The following is a 27,996-nucleotide window of genomic DNA, read 5'->3' on the forward strand; positions in this document are numbered from 1 at the left end:
CTGGTCAGTTCCCTCCTAGAGGTTCCCCTCAATTTACAGCTACCGCCTGGGCTGGGCTGCCTTCCTCTGCAAAGTTCCCAGGGGCCCAGCCCAACCTCCTGGGCCTGGGAGCCTCACCCTTTGCAGATGAATCTCCTTAGGCTGCCCCTCCTCAGAGAATCTGCCCGCAGTCCTGGAACCTTCGCTCCGCCCTAAGCCTGTCTCTGTGCGGCTCTTCCACCCAGAAGCCTCCTAGATCCTGGGACCCTGCTCTGCACCTAATCGCCTGGCTATGCGGCCCCTCCTCTGAGCAGCCACCTGGGGCCCCGAACAATCGCTCTGAGTCCCAGAGACCCGCCACAGGGCTCTTCCTCCAGACAGTCGCCCAGTATTCCGGCGCGGTCACTAGGAGTCCAAGAAACTCACTGCGTGCCTCCACCTCCCACCAACCACCCGTAGCCCTGAGCAATCAATCACTCCGAGTAGAAGTGACCCTCCCCTTTCCTCCTCCTTCTCCAGATAACCCCCCGAGTGTTCAGGAGTGGTCGCTCTGAGTGGCTCTGAATCCACGTGACCCGCTGCACGGGTCCTCTGGGCAACCGCCCGGAGCTCTGGTGCGGCCACTCAAAACCAAGCGACCCACCGCGCTTCTCCTCCAGGCAGACCCCCTGTGTTCAGGAGCTGTCACTTTAAGACCAAACAACTCACCACTCGCCTTCTCCTCTGAGCAGCCGCCTGGAGCGCTAATGCAGTCACTGCGAGTCCACACGACCCGCCGCGCTCCTCCTCCTCCTCCTACTCCTCCGGGCAGGCCCCGGGGTTCAGAAGTGGTCTGAGTTCAAACAGCTCGCCACGCAGCCCCTTCTCTGGCAACCGCCTGTAGCTCTGGTGTAGTCACCCTGAATCCAAGCGGCCGCGCTCCTCTTCCTCCTCCTCGTCCTCAGGGCAGGCCCCGGCGTTCAGAAGCGGTCGCTTAGAGTCCAAACAGCTCGCCGCACAGCTTCTCCTCTGGCAACCGCCTGTAGCTCTGGTGCAGTCACTCCAAATCCAAGTGGCCACGTTCCTCCTCCTCCTCCTCAGGGCAGGCCCCGGTGTTCTGAATCCACACCTCCCCTGGGCAGCCACCGGAGCCCCAGTGGTTGCTCCGAGTCCCAGCGCTGTGCCAAGTGGCCTCCTTTACGGCGCTCCCAGTTGTCCGCGTTCACTGCTCCAGCCTGTGTTTGGTTTTAATGGCAGCTGTCCATTTCGGCTGAAATGCTGCATTTTATGTAGAGTATTTTATAGTAATTCTTTTTTTTTTTTTTTTGGTACCAAGGATTGAACCCAGGGTGCTTAACCACTGAGCAACATCCCCAGCCCCCAGCTCTTTTTTATGTTTTATTCAGATACAGGGTCTCACTGAGTTGCTCAGGGCCTAAGTTGCTGAGCTGAGATCAGAGGCATGTGCCACCATGCCTGGCTTATGATTATTTTTCTCCAAAGAATTTGGGAGGAGGCTATGGTGCAGCTCAGTGGTAGACTGCAGGCATAGCGTGATTGAAACCCTGGTGTCAATCCCCAGCGTGTGCGCGCACACACATGATCATTCTCTGCTGTGTAGCTGGGTGGATGGGTGCCCCCACCCAGCACTGCACCAAGGGCCCTTTGACAACCCCAAAGCCTGGTGGACCCTTCTCAGCAAGATGTGCACTGTTACTCTTGATTTTGCAAATGGTTTTAAGGATCTCACCGACCTTGGGTCCAAACCCCATGGGCTCAGCTCCGAATTATAAAAAGTCTCCTCTGTTCATTTAATATGTGTTAGTTTAACCAGCCAACATATGTTGGGGACTAAATGGGAAGATTTGGATGAGGGGGTGCGGGTGCTGGGGTGAGTGCCTGTCTCCTGAGTTACTCCAGAGGCTGAGGCAGGAGGATCATTTGAACCCAGGTGTTCAAGACCAGCCCAGGCAAGGTAACATGACACCATATTAAAAAAGAGAGAGAGAGAGAGATTTAGCCAGTTGCATGTAAACCTCTAATCCCAGCAACTTGGGAGGCTGAGGTGGGAGGATTGCAAATTCAAAGCCAGTCTCAGCACCTTAGTGAGCACCTGTTTAAAAAATAAATAAATAAATACATAAAATAAAAAGGGGGTTGCTGGGGATGTGGCTCAGTGGTTAAAATTCCCCTGGGTTTAATCCCCAGTACCAAAAATAAATAAGTAAAATTAAAAATTCGAAAAAATTTGGAGGAACACACATGGAAGGAAGTTGTAGAACATGCCAGGAAACTAATCCTAATCATGTAAAAAAAAAAAATTGTGTGTTTGTGGGAACATGGGAGACAGGTTGTTTTAGTTTGAATTCTGGCTCTTCCAGTCCCTGGCTGTGTGATCTTAGGAAAGTGAGTTTCCCTCTCGGAACCCTGGGTTTTCTCCCCTGTGAGATGGAAGGAATGTAGCACCAATACACAGCGGAACTGGGCTGGAAGGCAGCCCCTCCCAGAGAGAGACACGCCCACGTCCTAATTCCTGAAACATGTGCCCTGACTTTATTTGGGGAAAAAGGTCTTTACACACGAGGTGAGGTTGAGTTAGGGTGTTGGGGGACCGGGTTTATTTTGAATTATCCAGGTGGACCCAACACTGTCATGTGACTTTATGAGAGAGGGAGATGACCTCTGCAGAGCCATGCCTGTCACCCAGCCACTTAGGAGGCTGAGGCAGGAGGATGGCAAGTTCCAGGGCAGCCTGGACAACTTAGTGAGACCCTGTCACAAAATAAAAAGGGACAGGGGTGCAGTTCAGTGGTAGAGCACCCCTGGGTTCAATTCCCAATACTAAAACACCAAACAAATGGATAAAAAAAAAAATCTTAATCCACTTAGCTAGGCATCATGGTGAACACCTGTAATCCCAGCAATGTGAGAGACTGAGACAGGAGGATGGCAAGTTCAAGGCCAGCCTCAGCAACTTGATGAGACCCTATCTCAAAATAAAAAGGATGGAGGTGTGACTCAGTGGTGGAGGGCTTGCCCAGCAGGCAGGAGGCCCTGAGTTCCATTCCAGTAAGTCAAACATAAACAGATACATAAATCTAACTGGAAGAAAAGATAACCCACAGAACTTACCAACAGATCCAGCCCTTTCTATGGCTTCCTCATGGCCCTGGCAAGTCATCTCTGTCACCCATTTTCTGCTACTATCATGAAACAACTGAGGTGAGGTGACTTATACAGCCTGTTACTCTCACAGTTTTGGAGGCTGCAAGTCCGAACAGCATCTTGTGGGATGTGGCAAGGACCCAGGTCACCTCAGGGTAGGAGTGCATGTGAATGGAGACAGGGAAGCCTGAGTGGGAGGAGGGACTGGGCTTGTTTTTTTTCTTTGTGGGAGGGAACCTCGGGCCTCCACCACTGTTACACTCCAGCCCACTTCATTTATTTTGAGACAGGATCTTGCTAACTGCCCAGGCTGGTATTGCTCTTTTCTAACCACCAGGCCTCATGAAAACTAAGTGGGGTCCAGAAGAACCACCTTAGCCCCGCCCACCATGGGCAGCACCCCCACGGACATAAGGACTTGCTGCCACAACCCACCTCTAAGGATCCACCACCTCGAGGCTGCCTCGCTGGAGCCAAGCCTCCCACGCTGTAATGAGCGAGTCCAGGCTAAGTTCCACTCCCCTCAAGCCCATGCTCCCCGGCTAGCCAGCCTCTCCTAGGTCGGTCCAAGCCCTGATCCACACACAACCCCCACCAAGACCTGAAACCCATCAGTGCTTTCCTGCGTCCAGAGTGGGCATGCTTCTCCGGCTCCTCCTCCTGTTAATTACTTTTTGGGGGTACTGGCGATTGAACCCAGGGGTGCCTTACCGCTGAGCTACACACCAGATCATTTTATTTTGAGACAGGGTCTTGCTCAGTTGCCCAGGATGGCTTCCAACTTGCCGCCCTCCTGCCTCAGCCTCCGAAGTTGCTGGGATAACAGGCGCGTGCCACTGGGCTTGTCCACAGACAGCTTCTGATTCAGTGCGGAGAAGACAACACACCGTCAGGAAGGCCAGGACGCGAGGATCATGAGGCTCCACATGTGGGAAAAGGGGCCAGACCCGGTAGACGTATCCGGGCTGGGGATGGAGCATGTGGTACAGCGCTTGTCAAGCACGTGCAAGGCCAGGCGTTCCACCCCAGCACCACGAAGAAGGAAAAGTAAAACAAAACCAGTATTAAATATTTGCGCCATAGACAAAGGTTGGGGATGTAGCTCAGTGGCAGAGCGGGTGCTCAAAACTGGGCTCCGTATCCAGCACTAAAAACGAAACCCTAAATACAAAAGACCCCCTCAGGACCCCAAGCGGATTCCCAGCTGGGGGCGACCTCTCTTCTGGACGCACCGCCGGTGCCCCGACTTGGATGCTTTGGGCTACTTTTTGACCTTTGACCCCTTGTCAAAGGGGAACTCGGGGGACGAGCCCTGGCAGGCTTCCCCGCCCCCACCCTGGACCCCAGCGCCGCGGTCTCCGCCACGACCCGCGACGGTTCAGCAAACACCGCTGGCGCCCGAAACCTTCAACCCCAGGCCCAAACCCCTCGGAGGTCACAGATACGGTCTCGCCCTCCCCATACCCACTTCCCGGCCCCCCTTTCGCATGACGGGCGCCCCCACAGGCCAATGAGCGAGTCGTCTCCGCCCTTGGGCGGAGCCGAGCGCCGACCAATCCCTGCTTCGGCGCCCGCCCGGATCCAAACAGCCCAACCAGCCACGGTGCAGGGGGCTGGCCTAGGGGGCGGGGCCGAACGCGGCTGCCAACGGGCGTGCACGTCCGTGCCGCGAGGGGGCGTGTCTCGCGGCGGGGCGTGCGACGGCGGCGCGGCGCAGGGCGGTAAACAAGATGGCGGCGGCGTGTCGGGCGCGGAAGGGGGAGGCGGCCCGGGGCGCCCGCGAGTGAGGCGCGGGCCGGGAGGGCGGCGCCGGCGGCCCCGCGGGCGGCCTTGCATGGGTTGGGCCCCCCTCGCCGCCCCGCCTCCTGCTCTCGCGCGGCGGCCGCGGCGAGGGGGACGCGCCGCCCGGGCCTTGTCAGCCTTGGGAAGCCCCCGGCCCGGAGCCTGCGGCCTGCGCCGCCCCGGCCGCCCGGAGCCCGCGGGCCGGACGCCCAGCGCGCGCGGCGGGGAGCGCCACCGCGCCGCCGTCGGAGGGAGGGCGCCGCGAGGACGTCCGCGCGGGCCGGGCATGGACGGCGCGGACGGGCCCCGGAGCGGCCGCCTGGGCGCCTGACCGCGGGCCGGAGCGCCTGGACGATGACCTAGCGCCCCGCACCGGCCCGCCTCGCCAGGGCCCGCGGACCGCCGCCTCGCCCCGCCGCCCGCCCTCGGGCCCGCGGGCGCAGCGCGGACCGACCGGTGGACAGCCGCCCCGGCGCCAGAAGAGCTCCGGTGGATTGTGGTGGGGTGGGGGGTGGGGGGCTTCGCTGCCTTTTCCTTTTTTCTTGTTGAACGTTTGGAGGAGGGACGTGGGGGCCGGAGAAGAGCCGCCCACAGAGGGGACAAGGGGGACCAGGGCTCCCCGGCGCAGGGTCCAGGATGGACGTGGCGGACCCGCAGCAGCTGGGCATGTTCACGGAGGGCGAGCTGATGTCCGTGGGCATGGACACCTTCATCCACCGCATCGACTCCACTGAGGTCATCTACCAGCCCCGCCGCAAGCGGGCCAAGCTCATCGGCAAGTACCTGATGGGGGACCTGCTGGGGGAGGGCTCCTACGGCAAGGTGAAGGAGGTGCTGGACTCGGAGACCCTGTGCCGGAGGGCCGTCAAGATCCTCAAGAAGAAGAAGTTGCGGCGGATCCCCAACGGGGAGGCCAACGTGAAGAAGTAAGTGCGGTCGGGATCCTGCCTCCGCGCTCCTGCCTCGTTCCTTCCTTCCCTCCCTCCCCACTTCCTCTCTCCCTCCTCCTGTTCCTTCCTTCTCTCCGCCCTGCTTTTCTCTTAAAGACCCGCGCGGCTAACAGGCCAGCATCATATTCTCTCTGCCTAGGACAGTGTGGCTGGCAGCCTGCGGGAGGACTTTCCTTAAGTCAGGGTGGTGCTTGAGACAGGCATGTGTCCCTGGGCCCTCTAGGATGGCTGCTAACACGCCCTGGTAGTCAGCTTGCGCCGCCCCTCTCGCTGTCCCCCTTTCCCATGGCCCTTCAGCAGTCCAGAGAACATGGGCACCCCGTGGAACCAGCGTGTGTTTATTTGGACCCAGCGAGTTTGTGTGCTGGCGCCAGCAGGTTTTCTGCGCAGTGTGTGGCCGTCACCAGGGCCAGGCTAAATGTGATTTGTTTATCCTGTCGGAGGGGAACCCTGTGGTTGCCAAAAATAATTGTTTGCACCAGCTTATCGGTCATTGTGAGGGAAACAACCCTTGTTGCTTGCCCAGGATGTGTGACTGGAAGCACTCTGGGCTCTGAAGGCCTTCCCTGAACAGCGGTGGGCTTTCTGTCTTACTTTTTAAACATTTCACCAGGCACCCAGCTGCCCCAGGCCTCCCAGCCAGGGACTGTGTGGAGAAGCTCCTCCCTGGGCGGCCACTGGTTTCCCTAGCTGGGGGTTGCCTCCTTATCTCTGCCTGACACACTGCCCTTCCTCTCTATCCTGTTAACTTCAGAACTCCCCCCTCCAGCCCCGTTTCTAAGAAGGGGCCTTATCTGTTGGGCTGGGCTGCAGAGCTGGCGGGGACACCCTGCATGGTGGATGGTGACCTTGGGCAGCAGTCCTGGGGGAGGACTGCTCCCTACTGGGGATGGGTTTATCATGTCTTCACCCATTATGTCATGGGGGTCCCAACTGGAATTGCACTCACTTTAGCAGCCCTGTCAGGCTGAAGGTCTCACGTGCGACCCACTGGAAAGGTGGGCCATTTCCATGAGGCTTTTTTGAAGTCTCGGTGCTCAGCATGTGGACACCAAGAGGTGGCAGCAGATGTCTTGGGGTTGGGTTAGGTCACTCATCTGCAAGGTGGGGGCTGGTCCTGTGGGACCCTGGTGTCTCTGGGGTGAAGAGTGCATGAGGGACCAGGAGGGACACACCAGGTGCCTTTTCCAGGGACCAGGGATGCCCTTCTCCCAGGAGAGATCCAAGCTTAAATGCCTCCAGTGTTCCATTAAACCAGAAGCACATGAATGTGGAGTTGGCCTATGGTCTGTCGGTCTGCCATCTCTGGGCCATATGTGCTGACTTCACCTGTGTCTGGGGTGTGTGGCACTTAGGACTGGGGCCTCTGTACCTTGGAACTCCATGAAGCTGCCTGAAAACACTCATCTTAGGGCCTGATACCTGTTACCTGCAGGGTCCCAGGTCCAGGCCCCCTCCCCTTACTGGGAATTATGCTGCTCTCTGGTCCAAAGGGAAGGAGTTGGTGTCAAGCTTCCCGTGTGGGGAATGCAGTGGCACCTCAGAGCACACCACATGTGTACCTTCCTGCTGTGCCGTTTCCACCTCTCCAGAGCCACCATACTCAGGAGTTGGTTGCCAGTGGGAGACAAGGGACTCTCAAAATTTCATCTAGCTAGATGTGCCCAGCCTACCCTGACTACTCAGGCAGAGCCCTTCTGGCTCCTAAATCCTGGTGGCCATGTGTTTGTGGTGCCCAGGAAGAAACCATCTGTACATTCCTGGGGTCTTCAGGTACATGCAAGATTGGTGGCAGTAGTGTTCAGTGGGTCCTATGGCCCAAGCCTTCAGTGTTGGAAGGAATGTGTTGGGTGGACAAGGATCAGGAGGCCTGACCTGCAACAGACCAAGGGTTGATGTGTCCAGGTGTGCAGTTTGAGTTTTGAGCAGTCACAGGCAAGGTCAGTTAGAGGGCATGTCATTGCAGACTGTGGGCATGGGGAGAAGACCTGGACCATACTCGTCTGAGTTCCTAGTTTCTTGACTGGCCAGTGGAGGTCCAGAGAGCATGTGTGAGCAGCCAGAGCCACAGGGAAGAGCCTGAGGATGGCGGTGGAGGTGGCTGTGGGAAGAACAGGAAAGGGAACTGAGGCCAGGGAGGCAGAGTGTTCGGAACCTGGGCTGGATTCTTCACTGAGGTCCCCTGCACATGGCCCCTGACCCAGCTAGTCTCACAGCTGTAGACCCCAGCCTGGCGATGGGCTCACTATCAGCCTGGATGTAGAGGCATCCTGGAGTGGGGGGGGGGGGGGCGTTGGAATGCAGTGAAGGCCCTGTCTGTCCTGTCACCCCCTACCCCCCGCACCTGGCCTCTCACTGGCCCTGGACTTCTGGCTTCAGGGGCTGGATTTGTGACTGGGGCAGAAACTGCTGTGGTTCCTGACTGCAGCCCCATCAGTGCAGTGGGCCACCAAGTAGGGCCTGCTGCATGCAGAGCTCTGGAGAGAAGGGCTGTCCTCTGGAAGCCAGTGCTGTGCTCCAGCCTGCCACCCTGCCAGCTGGCTGCAGGGAAAAAGGCCCCTTTGTCTGCAGGAAGCTCAATAAACTCCACTCAGATTGTCTCTCTGGTGATGAAGTGTTCAGAACCTCACAGACATGCCTGGAAGTCCTGTCCCCAGTTCACATTGAAAGCTTTTTCTTAGAGTACGATGTTGTGGATCTCTGCCAGGTGGTGGGCGTGCAGACGGATGGAACTGGCTGGGTACCCTTCCTTCCCTTTTCAGGAAGGCTGTCGTGGGACCTGTGCTTAGTCCACTCTCACTGTGAGAACTACTGTGTTCTTATTCCAATATACCAAAGTCCCAGAAAGCATCAGAAAGTTTTAAAAGATCACTGAAAACTGTGGCACCTTACTGTGTTCCTCGAGCCTCTTTGCTGACTCTTCTAACCTATACCAGCATATTTCTACCTTTTTTTCTTTTCTTGGATACTGGGGATAGAGGCAGGGTGCTGTGCATGCTAGGCAAGCTCTCTCCAAATCATATCTCTAGCCACAGCAAGCTTTGATGAAAGGTAAAATCCTCCTGAGGATCATTTTAATCCTTTGCATTAAATACTTATTGTCAGTACTTGTTGTCAGAGTGGGTGGACTCCCACAGGTGGGATACACAGCCGCTGGGCATGGTGTCTGAGGCAGAGCCCATGCAGTCCTCTCTCTAGGGGCAAGGGGCTCTGTGCAGGCAAAGACCAAGGTAATTCCTCCTTTTGTACACAAAATGCACTGTCTTTACTGACTGGTAATAAAGACCTCCAGTTTTGTGGGAGGCAATAGCTTCTGAACCCCACCATTGCAGCCAGGGACAAGGGAGGCCATGGCCCCACAACACTTCACTTATGGGTGAACCTGTGACATAGAGGGTAATTTTGTATGTTTTCCTCAAACATTTATTTATTTTTTTGAGACTGGTTCTTGCTTTTTGCCCATGCTGACCCCAAAGGCCCAGGCTCAAGTGGTCTCTCCCCACTCAGCCTCCCAAGTAGCTGGAACTACACTGCGCCTGACTCCCCTTCACTGTGTGTAGACATGTAAAAGTAATGCCCACAGCTGTGGTGCAGAGGCAGACTCCTGCCTCCAGCTGAACAAGACCCCTTTGTCTGCAGGTCTTGGTTGTCTGTGTGGCGCCAGCTCCTTCTGGTCTTTGCTCCTGGTATTCCAGTGAGGTCGGGTAGCCCAGGCTGGGTTCCACCAGTTACACCCTACTGCAGGCAAGAGGTCTGCAGGCCTTACCACCAGGGGTGAGACTCTGAGCGAGAGGGAGCATGTGTCCCCCAGCCTGGCCAGTGTGGTTGGTCATACTGCAGTGTCGCTCTGACCACCTCTCTGGGTGAGGGAGAATCTGCTAGCGTGGAGTCCTGTTTCTGTGGGACACAGGTTGGGCTGGGCAGGGGTGTGGGGAGACATGTGGCACTATGCTCTGTTGTTCATGTTGTCCCCAGAACTTTCTGTGAGTGATTGGCAGGGATGCCTTACCCCATAGCACCTGTTGCCACTACTGGAACCTGGCGTCTCCCAAGGGACAACTGGAAATGCATGTGGCGGGATTTGCGTGCCTGACCTTCACCGGCAGGGCACTGCCTTGGGGTTGGCTGGCAGATACTTGGTCTAGAGGGTAAACAGCGAGGATCTGAGCAAGGTGGGAATCGGAGCCTTGGGCTTCATGGGCTTTCAGTCCCACTGCGACCAGAACATCTGGAGGGGTCTTCATGAGGCTCTGGATCTGCTGACGCCGTCCCTGTGCCCTGTACTGGGAAGAGTTCCAGTGCAAGGCCCAGGTCAGCTGGCATCAGAGGCGTGTGCCCCCATGGGCTCCTGTTTGACCCCCTCCCTACCAAGGGTGCCTCTGAAGTGAGGTGGGAGCATGGGGCTGGGCTGGTCTTTACTGCCAGGGGAGGAAATGGCTCATTGAGGGTCTGTGCTGTGCTTTCAGCCATGCTGGATGTGCAGGGGGACTTTTGGCACCTTTCCAGGCTGTGGCAGGTATGGAATGCTGAGTCCTTGCCCTGCAGCCTGGAGGGCTATGTCTAGGAATCCCAACTTCAACTACTGAGAATCCCAAATCCTCCATATCCCTTGAATTGGACTTTCATTTTTTAAACAACTTTTAATTAATTAATTTATTTATTTATTTATTTTTGCGGTGCTGGAGATTGAACCCAGCGCCTTGTGCTTGTGAGGTAAGCACTCTACCAGCTGAGCTATATCCCCAGTTCCCTAAACAACTTAAAAAAAATTTTTTTTTAATTGTAGATGGACATAATACCTTTATTTTATTTGCTCATTTTTATGTGGTGTTGAGGATTGAACCCAGTGCCTCACATGTGCCAGGCAAGCGCTCTGTCATTGAGTCCCAGCCCCAACAACTTCTTTTTTTGTACTTTTGTTTTATTTATTATTTTTATGTGGTGCTAAGGAACAATCCCACTGCCTCATGCAGGCTAGGCAAGCACTCTAGCACTGAACTACAATCCCAGCCTCTTTGATATAATTCACATATTAAAAAGTTTGCCTTTATTTATTTATTTTTTGCAGTTGTGGATACCGAATCCAGGCATGCTCTACCACTGAGCTACACCTACAGCCTTTTTCCTTTTTTTGTGTGTGTGTGGTGCTAGTGGATGAACCCAGGGCCTTGTGCTTGCAAGGCAAGCACTCTACCAGCTGAACTATATCCCCAGACCCCCACAGCCCTTTTTAAAAATTTTTTTTTCAATTGTGGGACACAATATCTTTTATTTATTTATTTTTATGCAATGCTGAGGATCAAACCCAGTGCCTCACACATGCTGGGGGAGCAGTCTACCACTGAGCCACAACCCCAGCCCCACCCCCAGCCCTTTTTATTTTTCAATTTTGAGATAGGGTCTTGCTAAGTTGCTCAGGCTAGACTCAGTTTCCCGAGTCTCTGGGATGCCAGGCAAGGCCCCTGTACCCGGCTCAGTGGCACTTAGTACACAAATGGAGTAGCACAGCCACCACCACTGCCTAGCACCAGAACAGTCCATTACCTCCACCCCTCAAAAAGAGCCCTGTCCCCTTGCCAGCATGGGTAGTCTGAGGCAGGAGGATCACAAGTTCAAGACCAGCCTGGGTGGGCAACTTAGTGAGATCCTGTCTTAAAATCAGTAATAAAAAGGACTGGGGATGTGACTCAGTGGTAGAATGCCTCTGGATTCAGTCCCCTGCACCAAAAACCCCGTCCCCACCAGCGCCACTTCCCAGCACCCGCGGTCCCACATCCATCTCTGGGCTCTCCCACCCTGAACATCAGCTGCCACTGTTCATATACAGTGTGTCCTTCTGTGTCTGGTTCTCACTGAGCATGAGGATCTCAGGTCTGTCCGTGCTGCAGCTGTCACCTTGCTCCCACCCTGGCCAAGGACACTCCAGGTGTGTGTGGACCAAGTTGTGTCCATTCATCCCTTGATGGACACCCTGACTTCTCTGCCCTTTGGTAATTGTGAATTGTCTGTTGTGAACGTGTGTCTGGGTGTTGATATGGAATTGTACTCTTAGTCAGCTTCCTCTTGTGGCTCCCTCAAATACCTTGAGAGTCTTTATTTATTGATTTGTTTGTTGGTACTGGGGTGAGCCCAGGGCCTCAAGCATGCTGAGCTGCACCCCTCAGAGGTATGTCTTTCTTTTGAAGCATCAGCTTCGACTCAGCTGAAGACTGTAAGGGTTTTGCTCAGTGTCCTCAGCTTCACAACCACCCCTGTTGTACCCGTGGGAGACTCCTCTTGCTTCTGGGCCTGAGGTGAGGGTGTCCTCCCTTGCTTGCAAGCTGGGTGTGGCCATGGGCCTGACCCAGTTTCCTCCCTCTGTGTCTTGTTTCCAGACCAACTCTGGAGGCAGAGTCCCGGTTCCTCTGTCATTTGGGATGGCTGTTTGACCCTCCTTCCTACTTCCTTTTCTGGTCAGTCTGCAGGTCAACTGGACCGTCCACTTTGTTTGGGCAACATGGGCAGGCTGAACTGGGTGTGTCCCTGATGGTGGGCAGAAGGTGCCGCTTCCTGCTCAGGAGCACTTCCTGCCTCCCTGTCAGCGTGGAGGACAGCAGATGAGGCACAGCCCATGGCCCTGCCAGAGATGGCTGCAGATGTGGACTCCTCCTGCTGCTGAGCTTCTGCTCTGCAGTTAGGATGGTCCTGAGCTGGCTGCCTGCCTCCCATGTAGTTGCCCTGTGGTCAGTTTTGCACGTGTCTTCTCACTTCTTTTGGAGTTGGAATGGTATATTTATTTTTTCTTTTTTAAAATATATAGATATATATGTTGGACCTTTATTTTATTTATGTATGTGCTGTGCTGAGGATCGAACCCAGTGCCTCACACACTCCAGGCAAGTGCTCACCACTGAGCCACAACCCAGCCCCTCTATTTTTTTCTTGGTATAAATAATGTGGTTTATATATGGACACAGTATGTTTTGGTCCCACTTAATTAAACAAATGACTGTTCTGCTCACAGTGATGATCTGCTCACAGAATGTGGGACCTTGTTTGTGTATGTCTCTACCTGTGTACACTAGACCTATAGGAAGGGTGTTTATATTTTTGTGTTACTAGGGATTGAACCCAGGGATGCCTCACTGAGCTGCACCTCTAGTCCTTTTTATTTAGTTTTGAGACAGGATCTCAATAAGTTGCCTCAGCCAACCTTGAACTTGTGAACCTCCTGCCTCCACCTCTGAGGTTGCTGGGATGGCAGGTGTGGCCACCACACCCGGCTGAGTTCAGTCCTATTGGTCCTTACTGATAATTGTACAATTTATTTTCCTTGTAATTTTCTCAAGGCAAATATAACCCATGCTTTTTAGGAGTTTTTCTATTGAGTAATTTCTTATTGTAATTGTTTTCGAGATACCGGGGATTGAACCCAGGGGCACTCGATCTCTGAGCCACATTCCCGACCCTATTTTGTAGAGACAGGGTCTCACCGAGTTGCTTAGTGCCTCACTATTGCTGAGGCTAGGTTTTTTTTTTTTTTTTTTTTAGGGTGCTGGGATTGAACCCAGGGTCTTGTGCATGCTAGGCAAGCCACCCTCTGAGGCTGGCTTTGAACTTTTGATCCTCCTGCCTCAGCCTCCTGAGCCACTGGGATTACCACCGTGCTTGGCTCTACCAAGTAATTTCTTAATTCAAAACTATCTTAAGCCGGGTGAGCTGATGTACACCTGTCATCCCAGTAATTCAGGAGGATGATAAGTTCAAAGCCCATCGGGGAAACTTAGTGGAGATCTTGTTTCAAAACCCAAAGGGCTTGCGGTGTACTTTCCCGGCGCTCCACCCCAGAACTGCACAAGCAAGCACACAAAACTGACTCTTTGGGAAAGTTCTCTGTGCCACTTTTTCTCAGTTGAGTTTTTTTGTTTTTCTAGTCCATTTTTGAAATTGATTTACTCGAAGTTGCTGTAGGAAGACAAATGTGTGGTCAGTCAACAGCAGCTCTTCTCAGTAGGATGTCAATGGAGGGCTGCAGGAAATCAGAACAGCATCAGGGTTCCTGGCCCCTCCCTGCTTTGACATCCTCAGCTGCATGATTTTTTTTTTTTTTTTTTTTTTTTTTTTTTTTTTGCGTGCTGGGGATCCAACCCAGGGCCTTGTGCTTACAAGGCAAGCACTCTACCCACTGAGCTATCTCCCCAGCCCCCCTGCATGAGTCTTAAGATCTATCCCAGTAGTCGAAAGTCTGCTGCCTTCTAACTTCAGGACTGGAATAGGTCACAGAGCCAGTCTGCTGCCTTCCTGCTGTGAAATGATTGCGGGTTTTTTTTTTTTTTTTTTTTTTTTTTTCCTTTTTTGGTACTGAGGATTGAACCCAAAGGGGCTTTACCACTGAACCACATCCCCAGCCCTTTTTATTTTTTATTTGAGACAAGGTCTCAGTAAGTTGTTGAGGATGCCCTTGAACTTGTGATCCTCCTGCCTTAGCCTCCGGAGTCGCTGGAATGACAGGTGTGTGCCCAGCCAATTGCCACGTTTTTATGGTTTAAAAAAAAATGTTTTTTTTTTTCAGTGCTGGGATTGGACCCAGGGCTTTGAACATGCTAGGTAAGTGCTCTCCACTGAGCCACCCACAGGTCCGGCAACTGTCATGATTTTTTAAAGTGTTCCTGGCAGCCTTGTGCTGCTGGGAAGGATGTGGTAGTTGGGTTTCACAGCTTGGTGGCCAGAGGAGGTCTAGGAGGCGCACCCTGCTCTGTAGGTCTGTTAGCCCCTGATGACCAAGGTGTCTGGTCAAAGCTGCTTTGTGGGACACAGGCCACCAGAGGCCAAGTGGAGTGAGCTCTGCTGGAACTCTCTAGTGTGGCCATCTCTAGGACACCAGGTGCAGTGTCTGAAGTGGTTTCCAAGCGGGAACACCTGCACTGCCTGGGCTTTTGGGACTGGATGGATGTTTGTCACATTTGTAATGACCTTGAGAGCTGCAGCCAGTTTGTGCAGGGTGCCTATTCCAACCCCGCTAGTCTCTGCTGATTGTCTGTGTCGTCTGACTCCCCAGGCCTGCTGGAGTGCTGCTGTGCCTGGGTCTGGCAGAGTCATGCTGGTCAGTGGGCTCAGTGGCTGAGCTCACACTTGACGTGGATGGAGTTGTCTCCAGGAGATGCCACTCCCCCACCTGAGCCCTCATTAGATGCGGCCCCTTGTTGGCCCACTAGGACCTCAGACTTGGTTTGGGGAGTGAATGGCAGGTACTGGAGAGGTCTGAGAGGAGGCAGCTCTGTACTGCCTCTGGGATGCCTGTGGCTTGTGACTGGGGCAGGTGACATGGACTCCCTGCTCTAGACCCTAAGAAAGGGCTGTGGCTCACTGCCCTTTAAGGCCCCGGGGGAGGTGGGAAGGCCTGGGTCTGCTTGGCCCTCCCTGGGAGGGAGAAGTACAGCCACTGCCTGCAGGGGTGTCCCTGTCAGCTGCAGGAAGCCAGGGCCACTGCAGGAGTCCAGGTAGACAAGGGACAGCAGAGTGGAGTGCAAAGGGGAGACTGGGTAGATCGAGGTGCCCTATGGCTGAGGGGTAACAGCTACTGCTCAGATGGGCGTGTCCACTGGATGGGGCAGAGACCATGGAACCAGAGGAGCGTGTGAATGAGTGAGCCATGGCTGGGTCTGGGGGCCAGCACTGCATGCCAGGCCAGGAAGACCCTGGGGAGGACAGCACCAGGCCTCACCTGCTGTGGTGCTGCCCCAGGAGTCACTAGGTGATGTCAGGACTGGGGCGCACCTGGCATGGAGTGGAAGGAGATCACGGTCACTGCTCAGCACCTGTGGTGCCGAAGGGGACCCTGTGTCAGTTATTTGGAAAAAAGTGTCAAATCCATTCCCTGTTTACAGTAGATGCCAGAATATACTCCTGATGGGGCAGATAGCGTACACCGGGGGCTCCGGCTTCTGGGCCTGACCTCTCTCCCTGCCAGCTCAGTGTGTGGGTTTCAATGTGGACAGCACCCTAGAGCCTCAGCAGGGCAGGTGATTGTGGATACTGGCACTCTACGAGAATAGGGCAGAATGCTCAACCGGCGGTGTGCAGGATTTGGGTGACCACTTTTCTTCTCTGGCAGGTGGTTAGGCAGCCCCTGAGCTGTTGGAGAGACTCTCGTAGGGCCTGTGTTGACCTGGGATTCGGTGACCTCTGACACTCTGGGTCTCTGAGGAGCAGGCACATCTGGAGCTGCTCTCTGTGCGCCTTCCTTGGAGGCGCTGGCTAGGGCACGGCCTGCACCTGAAGGATCTCAGAGCTGGGTCGTGGCATATGTTCAGGGGTGGAGGTGACCTGTGCCATGGAGGACCCTGCTCCTTTGCACAGCAAGCTTTGTCGTGAGCAGGTGCCCTGCCACGGCTGCTGCATCATACGTAAGGGCTGGCGCATGACTCGGTGGCCCTGTAGAGCCCTGGGCAGGCGGCCTCCGTGTGCAGACATAGCTGTGTGAGGACTGGCCTCTGTCTCAGCTTCTCTCCTCTCCTGCAGTCAGGACCTGTGGTACCCTGGGGTTGTGTGGGCCAGTCCCTACCGCAGCCAGTGGGTAGGCAAGCTGGAGCACCCAGACCCTGAGGATCCTCGTCCTTCAGACCTCACTCGGGTTGTGGGAGCTTGAGAGGAAGAGGCGGGGCCAGTGGTGGGTATGAGCAGGAGGCAGGGACGGGGTGCCCTGGTCACCCTCGCTGTCCCTGGGCTTCTGTCTCCTCAGTACGTTGCAGATGAGTGAGTGGTAGCTCTGCACAAGAGCCCCTGAGCCTGGAGGCTGTGGCCTAGACTCTGTGCCTCCTGTCTGCCTCTGCTTGGGGTGGCTCAAAGTTCCTGTCAGAAGAGGCACACCCTGCCTCTGGCTGCATCTCCTCTGAGGTGGAGGCACATCCTGACTCTTGGGTTTGGACCCCAGTTGGCAAGTGAGGTCAGGATCCCAGAATGGACAGGCTGAACCAGAGGCCTCTTGAGGCGGGGGCAGCCCTTGCTGTGTCCAGCCTGGTCCCTAGTGTCCCCCGAAGGTCTGAGTACCTGCCTTAAGAACACAGGTCCAGGCCAGCTCTATAAATAACCTCCCTGGGCCCTGCCCTCCCTAAGCAAGCCACAAGTGCAACCTTGGGAGCTGTGGCCACACCCCCACCTGCCTGCCTGCCTCCCTCCTCTTCCCATCCCCTTCCCAAACTGGCTGCCACTCTTCACACCCAGCCCTGCTCCAGAGTCCCCTGCCTACCTGTCCTGGTAGGAGACTGACCTCCCAGACTGCAGGGAGAGGGTGAGCCGCACAGAGCTGCAGGACGGATGTGCTGGAGTGGGGCAGGGTGCCTGTGGCAGGGGCACAGAGAAGGCTTCCCTGCAAGGAGCAGAGCCAGGCAAACTCAGGGGACACCCCTCTCTTTTTCTTTTTTTAAAAATATTTTTTTTAGTTGTCAGTGGACTTGTATTTACTTATTTATTTTCATGTGGTGCTGAGCATTGAATCCAGTGCCCTCCCCATGCCAGGCAAGTGCTGTACCACTGAGCCACAACCTGTCCCCCTATCTTTTCTTTTTTTTTTATATTTTATTAGTTGTTGATGAACCTTTATTCATTTATTTATTTGTATGTGGTGCTGAGAATCGAACCCAGTGCCTCACACATGTTAGGCAAGTGCTCTACCACTGAGCCACAACCCCAGCCCCATGCCCCCATCTTTTCTATGTGTCATACTTGGGCTTCCGAGACAGGGTCTTATTAAGTTGCTGGGGTTGGCCTCTAACTTATGATTCTCCTGCCTCAGCCTAAAAAAAAAAAAACAGGGTTTTTTTTTTTTTTAGACTTTTATCAGGATGAATCTTATATACTACATAACCCACCCGTATACGGTGTACAATTTAGTGGCTTTCAGTTTTATGAGCATTGCCACAATCCAGTTTGAGAACACTTATCTGGAACAAAGGACATCCTCATTCCCATGAGCAGTCCCCCCGTACCTCCCCAGCTCTGCACCCATCTGTCCACGTCCTGTCTCTGGGCTCTCCTGTCCTGGAGTCACACACACTGTGACCTGTGCGTCTGGTTCTCACTGAGCACAAGGTCCTCAGGACTGTCCAGGCTGCAGCTGTGTCACCTCACTCCAGCTCGTGGCCAAGGGACGCCAACTGCGTGTCCCTCCACCCTCCCATGGGTGCCTGTGTTGCCCAGCTTACGTGTGCTGTGAGTGTTCCTTCATAGGTATCTAAGAGGTCATTCTTGGTCCCTCTGGACACCTGCGTGGTCAGAGTTGCTGGGTCACAGGTAACTGTCAGACCTTCTGGCTATGAGACTTCCCTGCTGGTCAGACTTGGTCTGCAGAAATGAAGCTCAGCCTCTGTCCAGCCTGGTGGACACTGACCCTGCTGTGGTGGTTTACCATCCTTCCAGCCAACTGGGGCTTGCCTGGGTTGTGTAGGCATAGCTTTTAGTAAAAGGATGACCACAGTACTGACGTGGCCCACCCCCAGCACACAGCAGGTGTGTGGGTGCACCGACATCAGGTGGTCACTTCTATGAAACACAACTCTTATTTTTGAGTTAAGAAAGTCTTTCTGAAGATGGGCATGGTGGTGCACATCTCTAATCCCTGTAGCTCAGGAGGCTGAGGCAGGAGGATCACAAGTTCGAGGCCAGTCTCAGCAATTTAGTGAGGCCCTGAGCAGTTTAGCAAGACCCTGTCTCAAAGAATTAAAAAGGCTAGGAATGTTGCTCAGTGATTAAGTGCCCCTGGGTTCGGTCCTGGCACCAAAGTGGAGGGCAGTCCTCCCACAGTGGTACCTTAGCAAACCTGTCCATATATAGTGGTGGTGGCAAGACCCTCCCAGGTCACTCAGTGCTGCTGGCCACTGGGCTGCTCAGGGGCAGACATGTGGTGCCTGTGTGGAAGGTGCTTCAGCTCAGGCCCTGACCCTGAGACTGCCTAGCGAGACCTGACCTAACTTCTGTAGCTGACAGGTCTGCAGGGGAGATGACAGGCCTGGTGTCAGCTGCTGTGCCGTGCATGGAGCTTGTGCTGATAGACTGGTCACTGAGGCCGAGGCCTGCTGTCACCTCTGTCCTGTCACTCCAGGGAGATCCAGCTCCTGAGGCGGCTCCGGCACAGAAATGTCATCCAGCTGGTGGATGTGCTCTACAACGAAGAGAAGCAAAAAATATATCCTTCCTGGCGTCGGGGTCCTGCTGGGTGGCCTGTGTGCAGACCCCTGAGAGGCTCTAGGTCCCACGTCCTCCTTCCTGAGACCCTCTCCCTGGCAGTCCCTCTGGCTGGTGCTGTCCCACAGTCCTGGAGCCGGGGGCAGCGGGTACACCAGGTCTTCCTTCCGCACAGCCTCCTTGGGTGGCTTCTTTTCACCAAGGTGTACACTGCTGGCGGGTCGGGCTGGTTCTCTTGCAGTCCAGCACTGCCCTCTGGTGGCCCTTCTGAGGTCCTCGAGGGTTGGGGACTTCTGTGGGCTCTGGTGACTTGTGCTCCTTGTCCCCACAGGACCCAGTATTCCTGCCCTAAGCCTGGTTGTTCATCTTCGATGACTCATTCTCTCTGGGCCTGGGTCTCTCTGGGGAGGAAGCGCATACTGCCCAGAGTTGTTGGAGCGTGGTTGCTGGCCTGGTCTGTGTGGGGGGCTCCCACCAGTGTGTTTCCTTAATGTCCCACGTATATGGTGATGGAGTACTGCGTGTGTGGCATGCAGGAGATGCTGGACAGCGTGCCTGAGAAGAGATTCCCCGTGAGCCAGGCCCACGGGTGAGTGAGCTGTCAGCAGAGCCTCGCCAGCAGTCCCAGCACGCGCAGGCCGAGGCCCTGGGTGATTTGCCCGTGTTCACACTGGGTTTCCTGTTTACCACAGGAGTGAAAATTCTGGTTTTTCAAAAGCAGGTTTGGGGGTATGAGTGTGGTGTCCACAGCCTAGCTGCTGCAGAACTGCCCATCAGGGGGCCCTCCTGCCTGTCAGACTTGGCTCCCCACCCCCTAGGCCAGCAGCCCCTCTCCTTGGAAGCACTGTGGCTTTGAGACCTGCTCATTGTCAGGAGTGACCTGTAGCTGCCTGTGGCCTGGTCAGCCCTCCTGGGTGGCAGCCATCAGGAGACTGCAGCACCATGGCGGTGAAGAGACTCAGGGTCTGAGCAAGACTGTGGGGTCCAGGTGGCCTCTGATACCAGGGAGAAGCAAGGCCAGCGGGGTGAGCCTGGGGTCCCTGGCCCACAGGAGCGAGCACAGCCTTGTGGGGCTCCGATGGGCTTAGCCTCAGCCAGTGGCCCTCGTGCAGTTCCCCAGTCTGTTTGCCTGAACCCTGAGCAGCAGCTGTCCTGTGACCTGTCTCTGCAAGACTCCTAGACTGCACAGATCCTGTTCTGAGCAGCCCTGGTGCCGCAGCAGGCCAGGCGGCTGAGACAGGTGCCTCCCTGGCAGGTACTTTTGCCAGCTCATCGATGGCTTAGAGTACCTGCACAGCCAGGGCATCGTGCACAAGGACATCAAACCCGGCAATCTGCTGCTCACCACCAGCGGCACACTCAAGATCTCTGACCTGGGCGTGGCCGAGGTAGGCGCCTGCTTCCGTGGGGAGCCTCGGGTGTGGGCCCCTCCTGGCGCTCCCTGAGGGCCTGGTGGCACTGCTGCAGGCCCTGCACCCGTTTGCTGCGGATGACACCTGCCGGACAAGCCAGGGCTCCCCAGCATTCCAGCCGCCTGAGATTGCCAATGGCTTGGACACCTTCTCTGGCTTCAAGGTGGACATCTGGTCTGCTGGGGTCACGCTGTAAGTGCCCTGGACTCTGGTCCCACCCTGAACGTGCAGCGTTGCAGCTTTGAGGGGCCCTGTCGGGCATGGGGTTTGGCCGTGAGTCCAGACCCTCACACCTCCAGACAGCTCCTGGGTAGGTGTGCGCCTTTGTTTGGTGGAGGTAACCGGTCACCTGTCCCACGTTCCCCTTTTCACAGTGTGCAGTCCATTGGGCTCTGGTATGTCCGGAGTGGCCCAGCCCTCACCTTTAGCTAATGCTTAACGTTTGCTTCAGCCCAAAAGGAATTTCTGCCATGAGGGTGGCCTCAGGACCGTGGGCCCCGTGGCCCAGGGCATGCTCCCCTCTCTTACCTCATTTGGCCACGGTTGGGGCAAATTCCTGCCTCCAGGAGCATGAAATGGTGGTGATGGGGCCTGTCTCAGAGCCTGTGCAGCCCCCACAGGCAGCCTCACTGGGGGTCTAAGGGTGCCAGCCGGCAGCTGACCACCTCTTCCTTCCCTTGGACATAAAGCTACAACATCACAACGGGCCTGTACCCATTTGAAGGGGACAACATCTACAAGCTGTTCGAGAACATTGGGAAGGGGGACTACACGATCCCGGGTGACTGTGGCCCCCCGCTCTCTGACCTGCTCAAAGGTGGGCGTTGCCCCTGTCTGTGGCCCAGCGTGGGGCACTTGGCCTGTGTTGGCCAGAGGGTGTCCTGGCGGTGACTGGGCTGGAGGCACAGACCCAAGGGGAGGCTGCCAGTGGATGATGGGTCTTGGGTTGGCCTGTGATCTCATCACCCTTTCTGCCTCCTGTGAGCAGTGTTCCAAATGACCTTGCCACAGGGTGGCTCTCAGCTTCCAGCCCTGCCTCCTCTGCATACAGGGTCTGGCTTGCTGGTCCCCCAGTCTCTTTGCTTTGGCCCTTTGCTTCAGAGTGAAGCACCCCTGAAGGCACTGTTAGTGTCCCACAGGTTTTGTGGGGCCTCTGCCTGCCGTTGCTCAGGCAGTGCAGCAGGTGGTGCTGGCTACCCAACACATGCCAGGGCCCAGTAGAGCATGGGGACATTTCTGTCCATACTCAGGGCCAGTGTATAGATGCTGTGGTCAGCAGGATCTGTGCTGAGCTAGTCCCTCCCCTCCGGTGGAGGCCTTGTCAGGCACCAGGGCCTCAGCTTTTGGCTCAGTTCACACCAGCTGGTCCTGGTGCTGGGGATTGCACAGCAGGGTGGGGTTGTCTGCTAGGCGGGTGTCAGGTGGGCAACTGAGGTGGAACAGGCAGCAGTGAGTAGCAGGGGTCCGGCAAGGGCCTGCTCAGTGTGCTGATCTGGTATCTGCTGGTCTCCACAGGGATGCTGGAGTATGAGCCCACCAAGAGGTTCTCCATAAGGCAGATCCGGCAGCACAGGTGAGCCTGCGCTGCCCTTCCTGCCCCAGTCTCTTCCAAGTGGGTTGCTGGGGTGACAGGGTCCAGTTAGTGGGGAGGTCAGCCAGCTGGGTGTTTGGGTTGAGGGGACAAGGGTCTAATGAAGATGCTGAGGTGGGCACAGCAGGGCAGGCCATGAGTGCACCCTGCTGAGTGCTCTTGGGTGGTGTGGGCAGCACCCGCTGCTGGCCCATGCAAGCTCATCCACACAGGAGCCTTGTGGGATATGAGGTGTGCCTCCCGCTTCCTCCCCCATCCCCCTGGTTCCTCCCAAGAGCAGAAGCAGTTAGCCTGGGGCCAGCAACCCAGGGTCTCCAAGTGGGGAAGAGAGGGCAGCGGGTGGGTCAGAGGGTATGACCAGCGCTGCCTCTCCTGCCAGAGTCCTCCAGCCTCCGTTGGGCCTGTGTTCAGGGTGAGGCTGTCTGCCATCCAGGAGCTGATGCCAGCTTGGCCTGGGGTCTGGGAAGCTATTGGCAGCCAGGTCAGGGTTAGGGTTTAAGGAATATCCCCCCAGGGGAGTTTTGGGAATGGATACCTAGGGGCCTGGGTAGGCCTGGCTGGGTCCTGTTGCCCAGCAGCCAGCTGTTGTGGAGTTTCTCTTCAGTGGACAGTGGGAGGCCCAGAAGGATGTGGCAACAGTGGGCAGTGTGGGCTGGGATGCATCAGGGTGGCCACGGAAGCCTCTCTGGAGGCTCCAGCCTGCACTGACAACCCAGCTGTCCAGAGCCCTGGGTTCCAAGAGGACAGGGCCTTGGAGTTGAGACGCCACATCAGGGTCTGTGCTGGAATATCCCCCCAGGGGAGTGGCAGGAGCTGTGCAGATTCTTGACCCTGCTGACAGCCTCTAGAGCATTGGCTACTAGCCAGAGAATGGACACACCAATCTGGAGAATCTTCTGTTTGGGGTCAAGAGCTGTAGTCCTGAAGGGCTGCTCCCCAGGGAAGGGTCCCCAGCCCACCTGTCACCCCAGTAGCAGCCAGCCTTCTCCCTCGTGCGTGGAGGGTGCGGAGGAGGCTGGAGAGCAGTTAGGCAGGGCAGGCAGTGTGGGCTGGGTGAGTTAGTTTCAGGACCTCCACTGCCAGCCCCGGCCTGCTGTTTGCTGTGGTAGCAGTTGGATTTGGGGTCTCTGTCGACCATGGCCTTAGCATAAATACCTAAGGCATGTCTGGGACCAGCTCCCTGATATCACCTGACCACTGCCCGAGTTTCTGTGGACTGTGCCACTGTCAAAAGGGCAGGCCATGGTACCTTGGAGCCTTGTTCCACTCCTGTCTGGCCTTGGCTTCTAGGCCAGCACATAGCACAGTGGCCAAGGAGGTGGCCATGGGCCCACCTTCCCTGCAGGGGGCAGTGTTATGGTCATCTTGGCAGGTGGCCTGGTCCTGCAAAGACTGTGGCAGCAGACAGTGGGTGGGGAAGCAGCTGAAGGCCACAGTGGCCAAGAGCATGACTGGGTCTCTGTGGCCACAGCCACCTAGCTGTGTACAGGGTCCCTGGATCCTGCGTGAGTGGTGGGGCCAGTGGTCACTGAGGAGCCTATCCTGATGGGCTCTTGTAGCTGGTTCCGGAAAAAGCACCCACTGGCAGAGGCCTTGGTGCCCATCCCGCCTAGCCCGGACACCAAGGACCGCTGGCGCAGCATGACCGTAGTGCCCTATCTGGAGGACCTGCATGGCCGTGCTGATGAAGATGAGGATGAGGACCTCTTCGACATCGAGGATGGCATTATCTACACCCAGGACTTTACAGTGCCTGGTGAGCTGGCAGGGCCCATGCTGTGGGTGCACAGAGCCAATCTGGTCTGCACATCCTTCAAGTGGGCACCTGCTGTATGCAGTGGGGCCAGCTGTATTCTGATGCAGGTCCCTCCTCCCTGAAGGCTCCAGCCTGGTGCAGGCCACCTCCATCCCAGGCTGCCAAGACAAAGCAGACCAGCAGTGGGAGCTGCTGGGCACCAGTGGGACTGATCTGGCTGGGAGGACTCCCTGGGCACCTGGCTTTAGGTGCCGGCCAGTACAGTGCCTCCTGTCAGCCCTTCTGGCCTGAGCCCTGCGGGAGCAAGTGGGGAGTCGCACAGGGTGGAGGGTGGGACTTCTCACCGCAGCCTCCCTTCCTGCCCACTGTGGCCATTTGCACTCTGACCCCCTGTTGCCTTCTTCCCCAGGTGACGAGGAGGCGTCTGAGGCAGGGCTTAGCGAGGAGAGAGGCGTGCGGAAGAGCCAGGGTGCAGACCCCTATGGAGAGAAGGCCCAGGAGGCTGGCACTGCGGTGGCCCCCGAGGAGGAGCTTGAGGCCTTAGTGTAGCCTGCTCCACACCGCCACCCTCGCCAATCCCCCTAGTCCTCCTGAGTTTGTCCTGACATAAAACTTTGCCCGGCCATGTGTCTGCAGGTGGATGCTTGCTGTGGCCTGGGCCCTCTCGTCCGAGGTCCCATGGGGCTGTTGCCTCCAGGCCGTTTCAGAAAGAGTTGGTATACAAGGGGCCGGAGGCAAGCACGGAAACCAGGGCAAGAACTGCGAAGCCAGGCCCTGGAGCATGGGATGCCCACTGGCCAGAGGAGGGTCCCTGGGGGAGCCCTGGGCGAGTCCTGGTGTGCCCCTCCCCTCAAGCCAGTCCCAGTGCTCAGCTTGGAGTAGCCAGGCTCCAGGCAGCTGACCCTCAGATCTGAGGACAAAGGAGCATGTGCAGCCAAGAGCCCTGCACCTAGTCGGGGATGGTGTCCTGGAGGCATCTCTCACTCTGGGGTATTCAGGTCCACGCTGCCTCCTGCCAGCTACTGGATGCCATTCACTTCCTTGAGGCCCGGGCTGTCCCAGGGGGAGAGGTGTGCACTGTGGTGCCCTAGGAGACCCTGGTGGAGTGCGTGTGTGTCTGTTGTCTGACGTCCCACAGGGACCTGGCAGCCTGCTTCCCAGAGCACTGGGGCCTTGTGTTGGGCTGGTGGACTGAGCGAGAGGAAGCTGGTCCCAGCTAGGTGCCCAGAGCCTCTGCTGGACACGGGTCCTCTGCCGCTTCTCAGGCCACCTGTTTGCACAGCCCCTGGTTCCCAGCACCCAATGAGGGGCCTCATCATGGGTCTTCTCTGGCTGGGTCTGTACTTGTTCCCCAGATCCACCTGAAGACCCCTCAGGCCTTCAGTCCCAGTGCTTTGACATTAAGGAAGGTGGACCTGGCAGGGAAAGGGCTGAGGACATGGTCAGTGGACACCCTCCTCCCTGCCCTTGTACCTGGTCCCTTGGATGGCCAGGATGTGCCCCTGTGGGCTGAGCCCTACCCCTGGCCTGGCACCACCCTTTGCGGAAGCAGGACAGCCACCCTGGGTCTGGCCACAGCCCTCTCTGAGCTGCTCCTGGACCAGCCCAGTCACTCTTCCTACCCCATGACCCTCCTTGACTGCCCCACCCAAAACAGGTCCAGTCACCCACCCTGCGGGCTGCTCCCAGGCCACAAGCTAGGGACAAAGCTGCATGGTAGCAGCTTCTGAGCCTGCATGTGCGTGCGTGCGTGTGTGTGTGTGTGTGTGTGTGTGTGTGTGTGTGTGTGTGTGTGTGTGTTTTGGAGGGGAGGTGTCCCGGTAAGCTCAGCCTAGGTGCTCAGGCCCGTCAGACAGGATGGCATCAGTATCTAACCCCCATGCACGTTCCATCTCACAGCCCAGACCCTAGAACAAGGTGCCTTTTAAGACTGCTGGCTTGTGCACGCGGGGTGGGTCCACAGTGCCTTCCTGAAGTTCTGGAAGCTCCCCCGTGAGAAGCACTTTGTTGGGCCCAGGAGCTGTCAGTGGGCAACGTCCCCCATGTGTGCAGGGGTGGGCATAGCCATGTCCTGGGTTGACAGTGGCCCCCCAATAGCTCCCACTGAGATGGTTGGGTCGTCTGCAGTTCCTCTTGCCTACACACCACTGTGGTCAGTGCCCTCTGGAGAGGGAGGGCTGGCAGTGATCCCAGCCCATGGGACCCCCGGGATGCTGGGCAGTGGCAGCTAGCGGTCCTGGGGCAGGCATGGTCACTGGTGATCTGTCTGCTGAGCTTCACTCCCGATGGGCCTGTGTCTCCGGTGAGCATGCCAGGTGTCCATGCCCTGCAAAACAGGCTGGAGGGAGTGAGGGCAGCCCAGGCCCACCTGCAGGCAGACACCCACAGCACACACCTGAGCTGGCAGGTGAGCATGGGCAAGGGCCCTGCCCCACCAGCCCTCCCCCTCCATTGAGTGGATTCCTTCAGAGAAGACCCTCCAGGTGCTGTCGGGGGTCCAGGCAGGTGTAGTGCATCGTGGGCAGAGGGAGTCCTGTGCTCAGGCTGCTTGTAGGAGGTATCTGGCTTGGCTGCACAGAGGGCCCCCAGAACTACCAGAAGGTGGTCTGTCCAGGTGGTGGGCAGCAGGTGGCCTGGGCCTGGGGACTCTGGATGATGCTGCCCCTTTGCTCAGGCCACACTCGCCATCTTCCTCCTAGGACAGGTCCCAGAAGAGGAGGCCAGTCAGAACGGACAGAGCCACAGCCTGCCCAAGGCCGTGTGCATGAATGGCACAGAGTCCGCGCAGCTGAGCTCGAAGTCCAAGGTGGAGTGCCGGACCAGTGCCACCAACCCTGCCCGCAAGGCCTGCTCCAGCAGCAAGATCCGCCGGCTGTCGGCCTGCAAGCAGCAGTGAGGGCCCAGCCTGCAGGTGGTACGCACCCGACTAGCTGGTGGGGGGCCACCAGCCAGGGCTGTTAACGGCACTCAGCTTGTCACTGCAGTCCCCAGAAGTCCTGGGCTCTTAAGCCCCAGGGCCCAGAAGTGGTTGTTGGGCAGGCCAGGGACGTGCAGCTCCAGTGCCCAGGGGGGGATCTGGGCCATGGCCCCAGAGCTGACGTGTTCAGTCTCCACCAGGGCAGGTCAGTGTCTGCCTGACTTCCAGTCCACACAGCTCACAGCCCTGAGTTGTGCAGAACCCCAGCTCCCTTGACCAGTGCAGCCTGTGCAGCCGTGGGGCAGGGCTCACTGCTTGTCTTCACAGGGCCAGGGACGCAGTAGAGTCCACTTTCTGAGGGGTGCTGTCCTGCCACACCACTCGTGGCCTGTGCGGGGCCAAGTCCCCTTCCCATTCGGGGCCCACCTGGAGCCAGTGGCTCCCTGTGTTCAGAGAGGCTCTTGAGGTGGCTGTGTGGCTGCTTGTGCTCTGAGCCTCCTGAGGGCTGAGTCTTCCTGGAGGCTGCTGGACTCCAGTGTACCTGCCCCACAGGGGTCCACAGCCAGGGTGGGGGTGGGGTGAGCAGTCGTTTCTGGGAATGCCAGGCCTGCTGCCGATTAACTGGGGAATGACCTGCAGGGCCACCTCCCTGGGCCAGGAGCCTGGCAGCCCCTATTGATGGGCCTGGTTCCCCATCTTTGCAGTGGCCCATTAGTGCAGGCTGCCCCTCAGGAAGCAAAGAGGTCCAGGTGCCCAGAGTGACCTGCCTCTGTCCTCCTGCAGCCTGTTGCCAGGAGCCTTGGCCAGGTGCCACGGGCCAGGCCCTCCTCAGTCTTCCTGTCGGCTCTCGGTCCACTGCCTGTCCAGGAAGGTGGCCACCATGCCTCTGTGCTGACTGCTCAGGACTTCAGGAGCACAAGGGCCAGGACTGGGGTTGGCAGGGACTTGGGCCCAACCCTGCCCTCAGCCCCTTGCGCACCACACCGCTGGACAGTGGACACCACTTGACTTGCCGTCCTGTGTGGGCCTCCCCAGGGAGAGGGCGGGAGGGCGGGGCCTGGCCTCTGAGATGCACTTTATGTTTAGACTACTGGCTCTCCGCCGTCTCCAAGGTCTCACTGCTCCTGTCAGGGCCTCCCGCGCCTGCTGACTGGAGACCAGCCTCCGGCACCGCCTTGCATGCAGAACCACCCGAGGGAGCCGCCGGCTGCCTTGTTTTTGTCGTTTGGTTGGTTCCTTTTTCTTTTTTTAAATAAAACAGGTGGATTTGAGCTATGGCTGTGCAGGTGTTTGGGAGCTGTCGG

The 27,996-nt window shown here is 56.9% G+C and overlaps 1 protein-coding gene across 4 annotated transcripts; it reads left to right on the forward strand.

Annotated features, from left to right (window-relative positions):
- The first annotated feature begins 4,820 nt into the window (after window positions 1-4,820).
- Window positions 4,821-27,963, forward strand: STK11 (serine/threonine kinase 11). Of its 4 annotated transcripts, XM_079114859.1 has the most exons (11): window positions 4,821-5,831; window positions 18,934-19,047; window positions 19,516-19,605; window positions 20,272-20,404; window positions 20,484-20,620; window positions 21,118-21,245; window positions 21,944-22,001; window positions 23,579-23,775; window positions 24,185-24,244; window positions 26,475-26,689; window positions 27,476-27,615. In XM_079114859.1, the coding sequence occupies exons 1-10, from the start codon at window positions 5,542-5,544 to the stop codon at window positions 26,669-26,671; spliced, it is 1,404 nt and encodes a 467-aa protein (XP_078970985.1). In that variant the 5' UTR covers window positions 4,821-5,541; the 3' UTR covers window positions 26,672-26,689; window positions 27,476-27,615. The 4 variants fall into 4 exon arrangements, with proteins under 4 accessions (XP_078970985.1, XP_078970982.1, XP_078970983.1 ...); XM_079114856.1 differs by lacking the exons at window positions 4,821-5,831; window positions 18,934-19,047; window positions 24,185-24,244 and having other exon boundaries at window positions 19,470-19,605; window positions 26,480-26,689; window positions 27,476-27,963; XM_079114857.1 differs by lacking the exons at window positions 4,821-5,831; window positions 18,934-19,047; window positions 24,185-24,244 and having other exon boundaries at window positions 19,470-19,605; window positions 26,480-26,686; window positions 27,476-27,963.
- The last annotated feature ends 33 nt before the right edge of the window (window positions 27,964-27,996 follow it).

Source organism: Sciurus vulgaris, assembly GCF_902686455.1.
Source record: "Sciurus vulgaris genome assembly, chromosome: 16".
NCBI classification, from domain to species: Eukaryota; Metazoa; Chordata; class Mammalia; order Rodentia; family Sciuridae; genus Sciurus; species Sciurus vulgaris.

Coding starts and splice junctions, on each gene's coding strand:
- STK11 (XM_079114856.1), top strand. CDS start 19,520: ATGGTGATGGAGTACTGCGTGTGTGGCATGCAGGAGATGCTGGACAGC. Junction 21,246..21,943: donor GCTCTCTGACCTGCTCAAAG/GTGGGCGTTGCC, acceptor TGGTCTCCACAG/GGATGCTGGAGTATGAGCCC. Junction 26,690..27,475: donor GAGGGCCCAGCCTGCAGGTG/GTACGCACCCGA, acceptor GTCCTCCTGCAG/CCTGTTGCCAGGAGCCTTGG.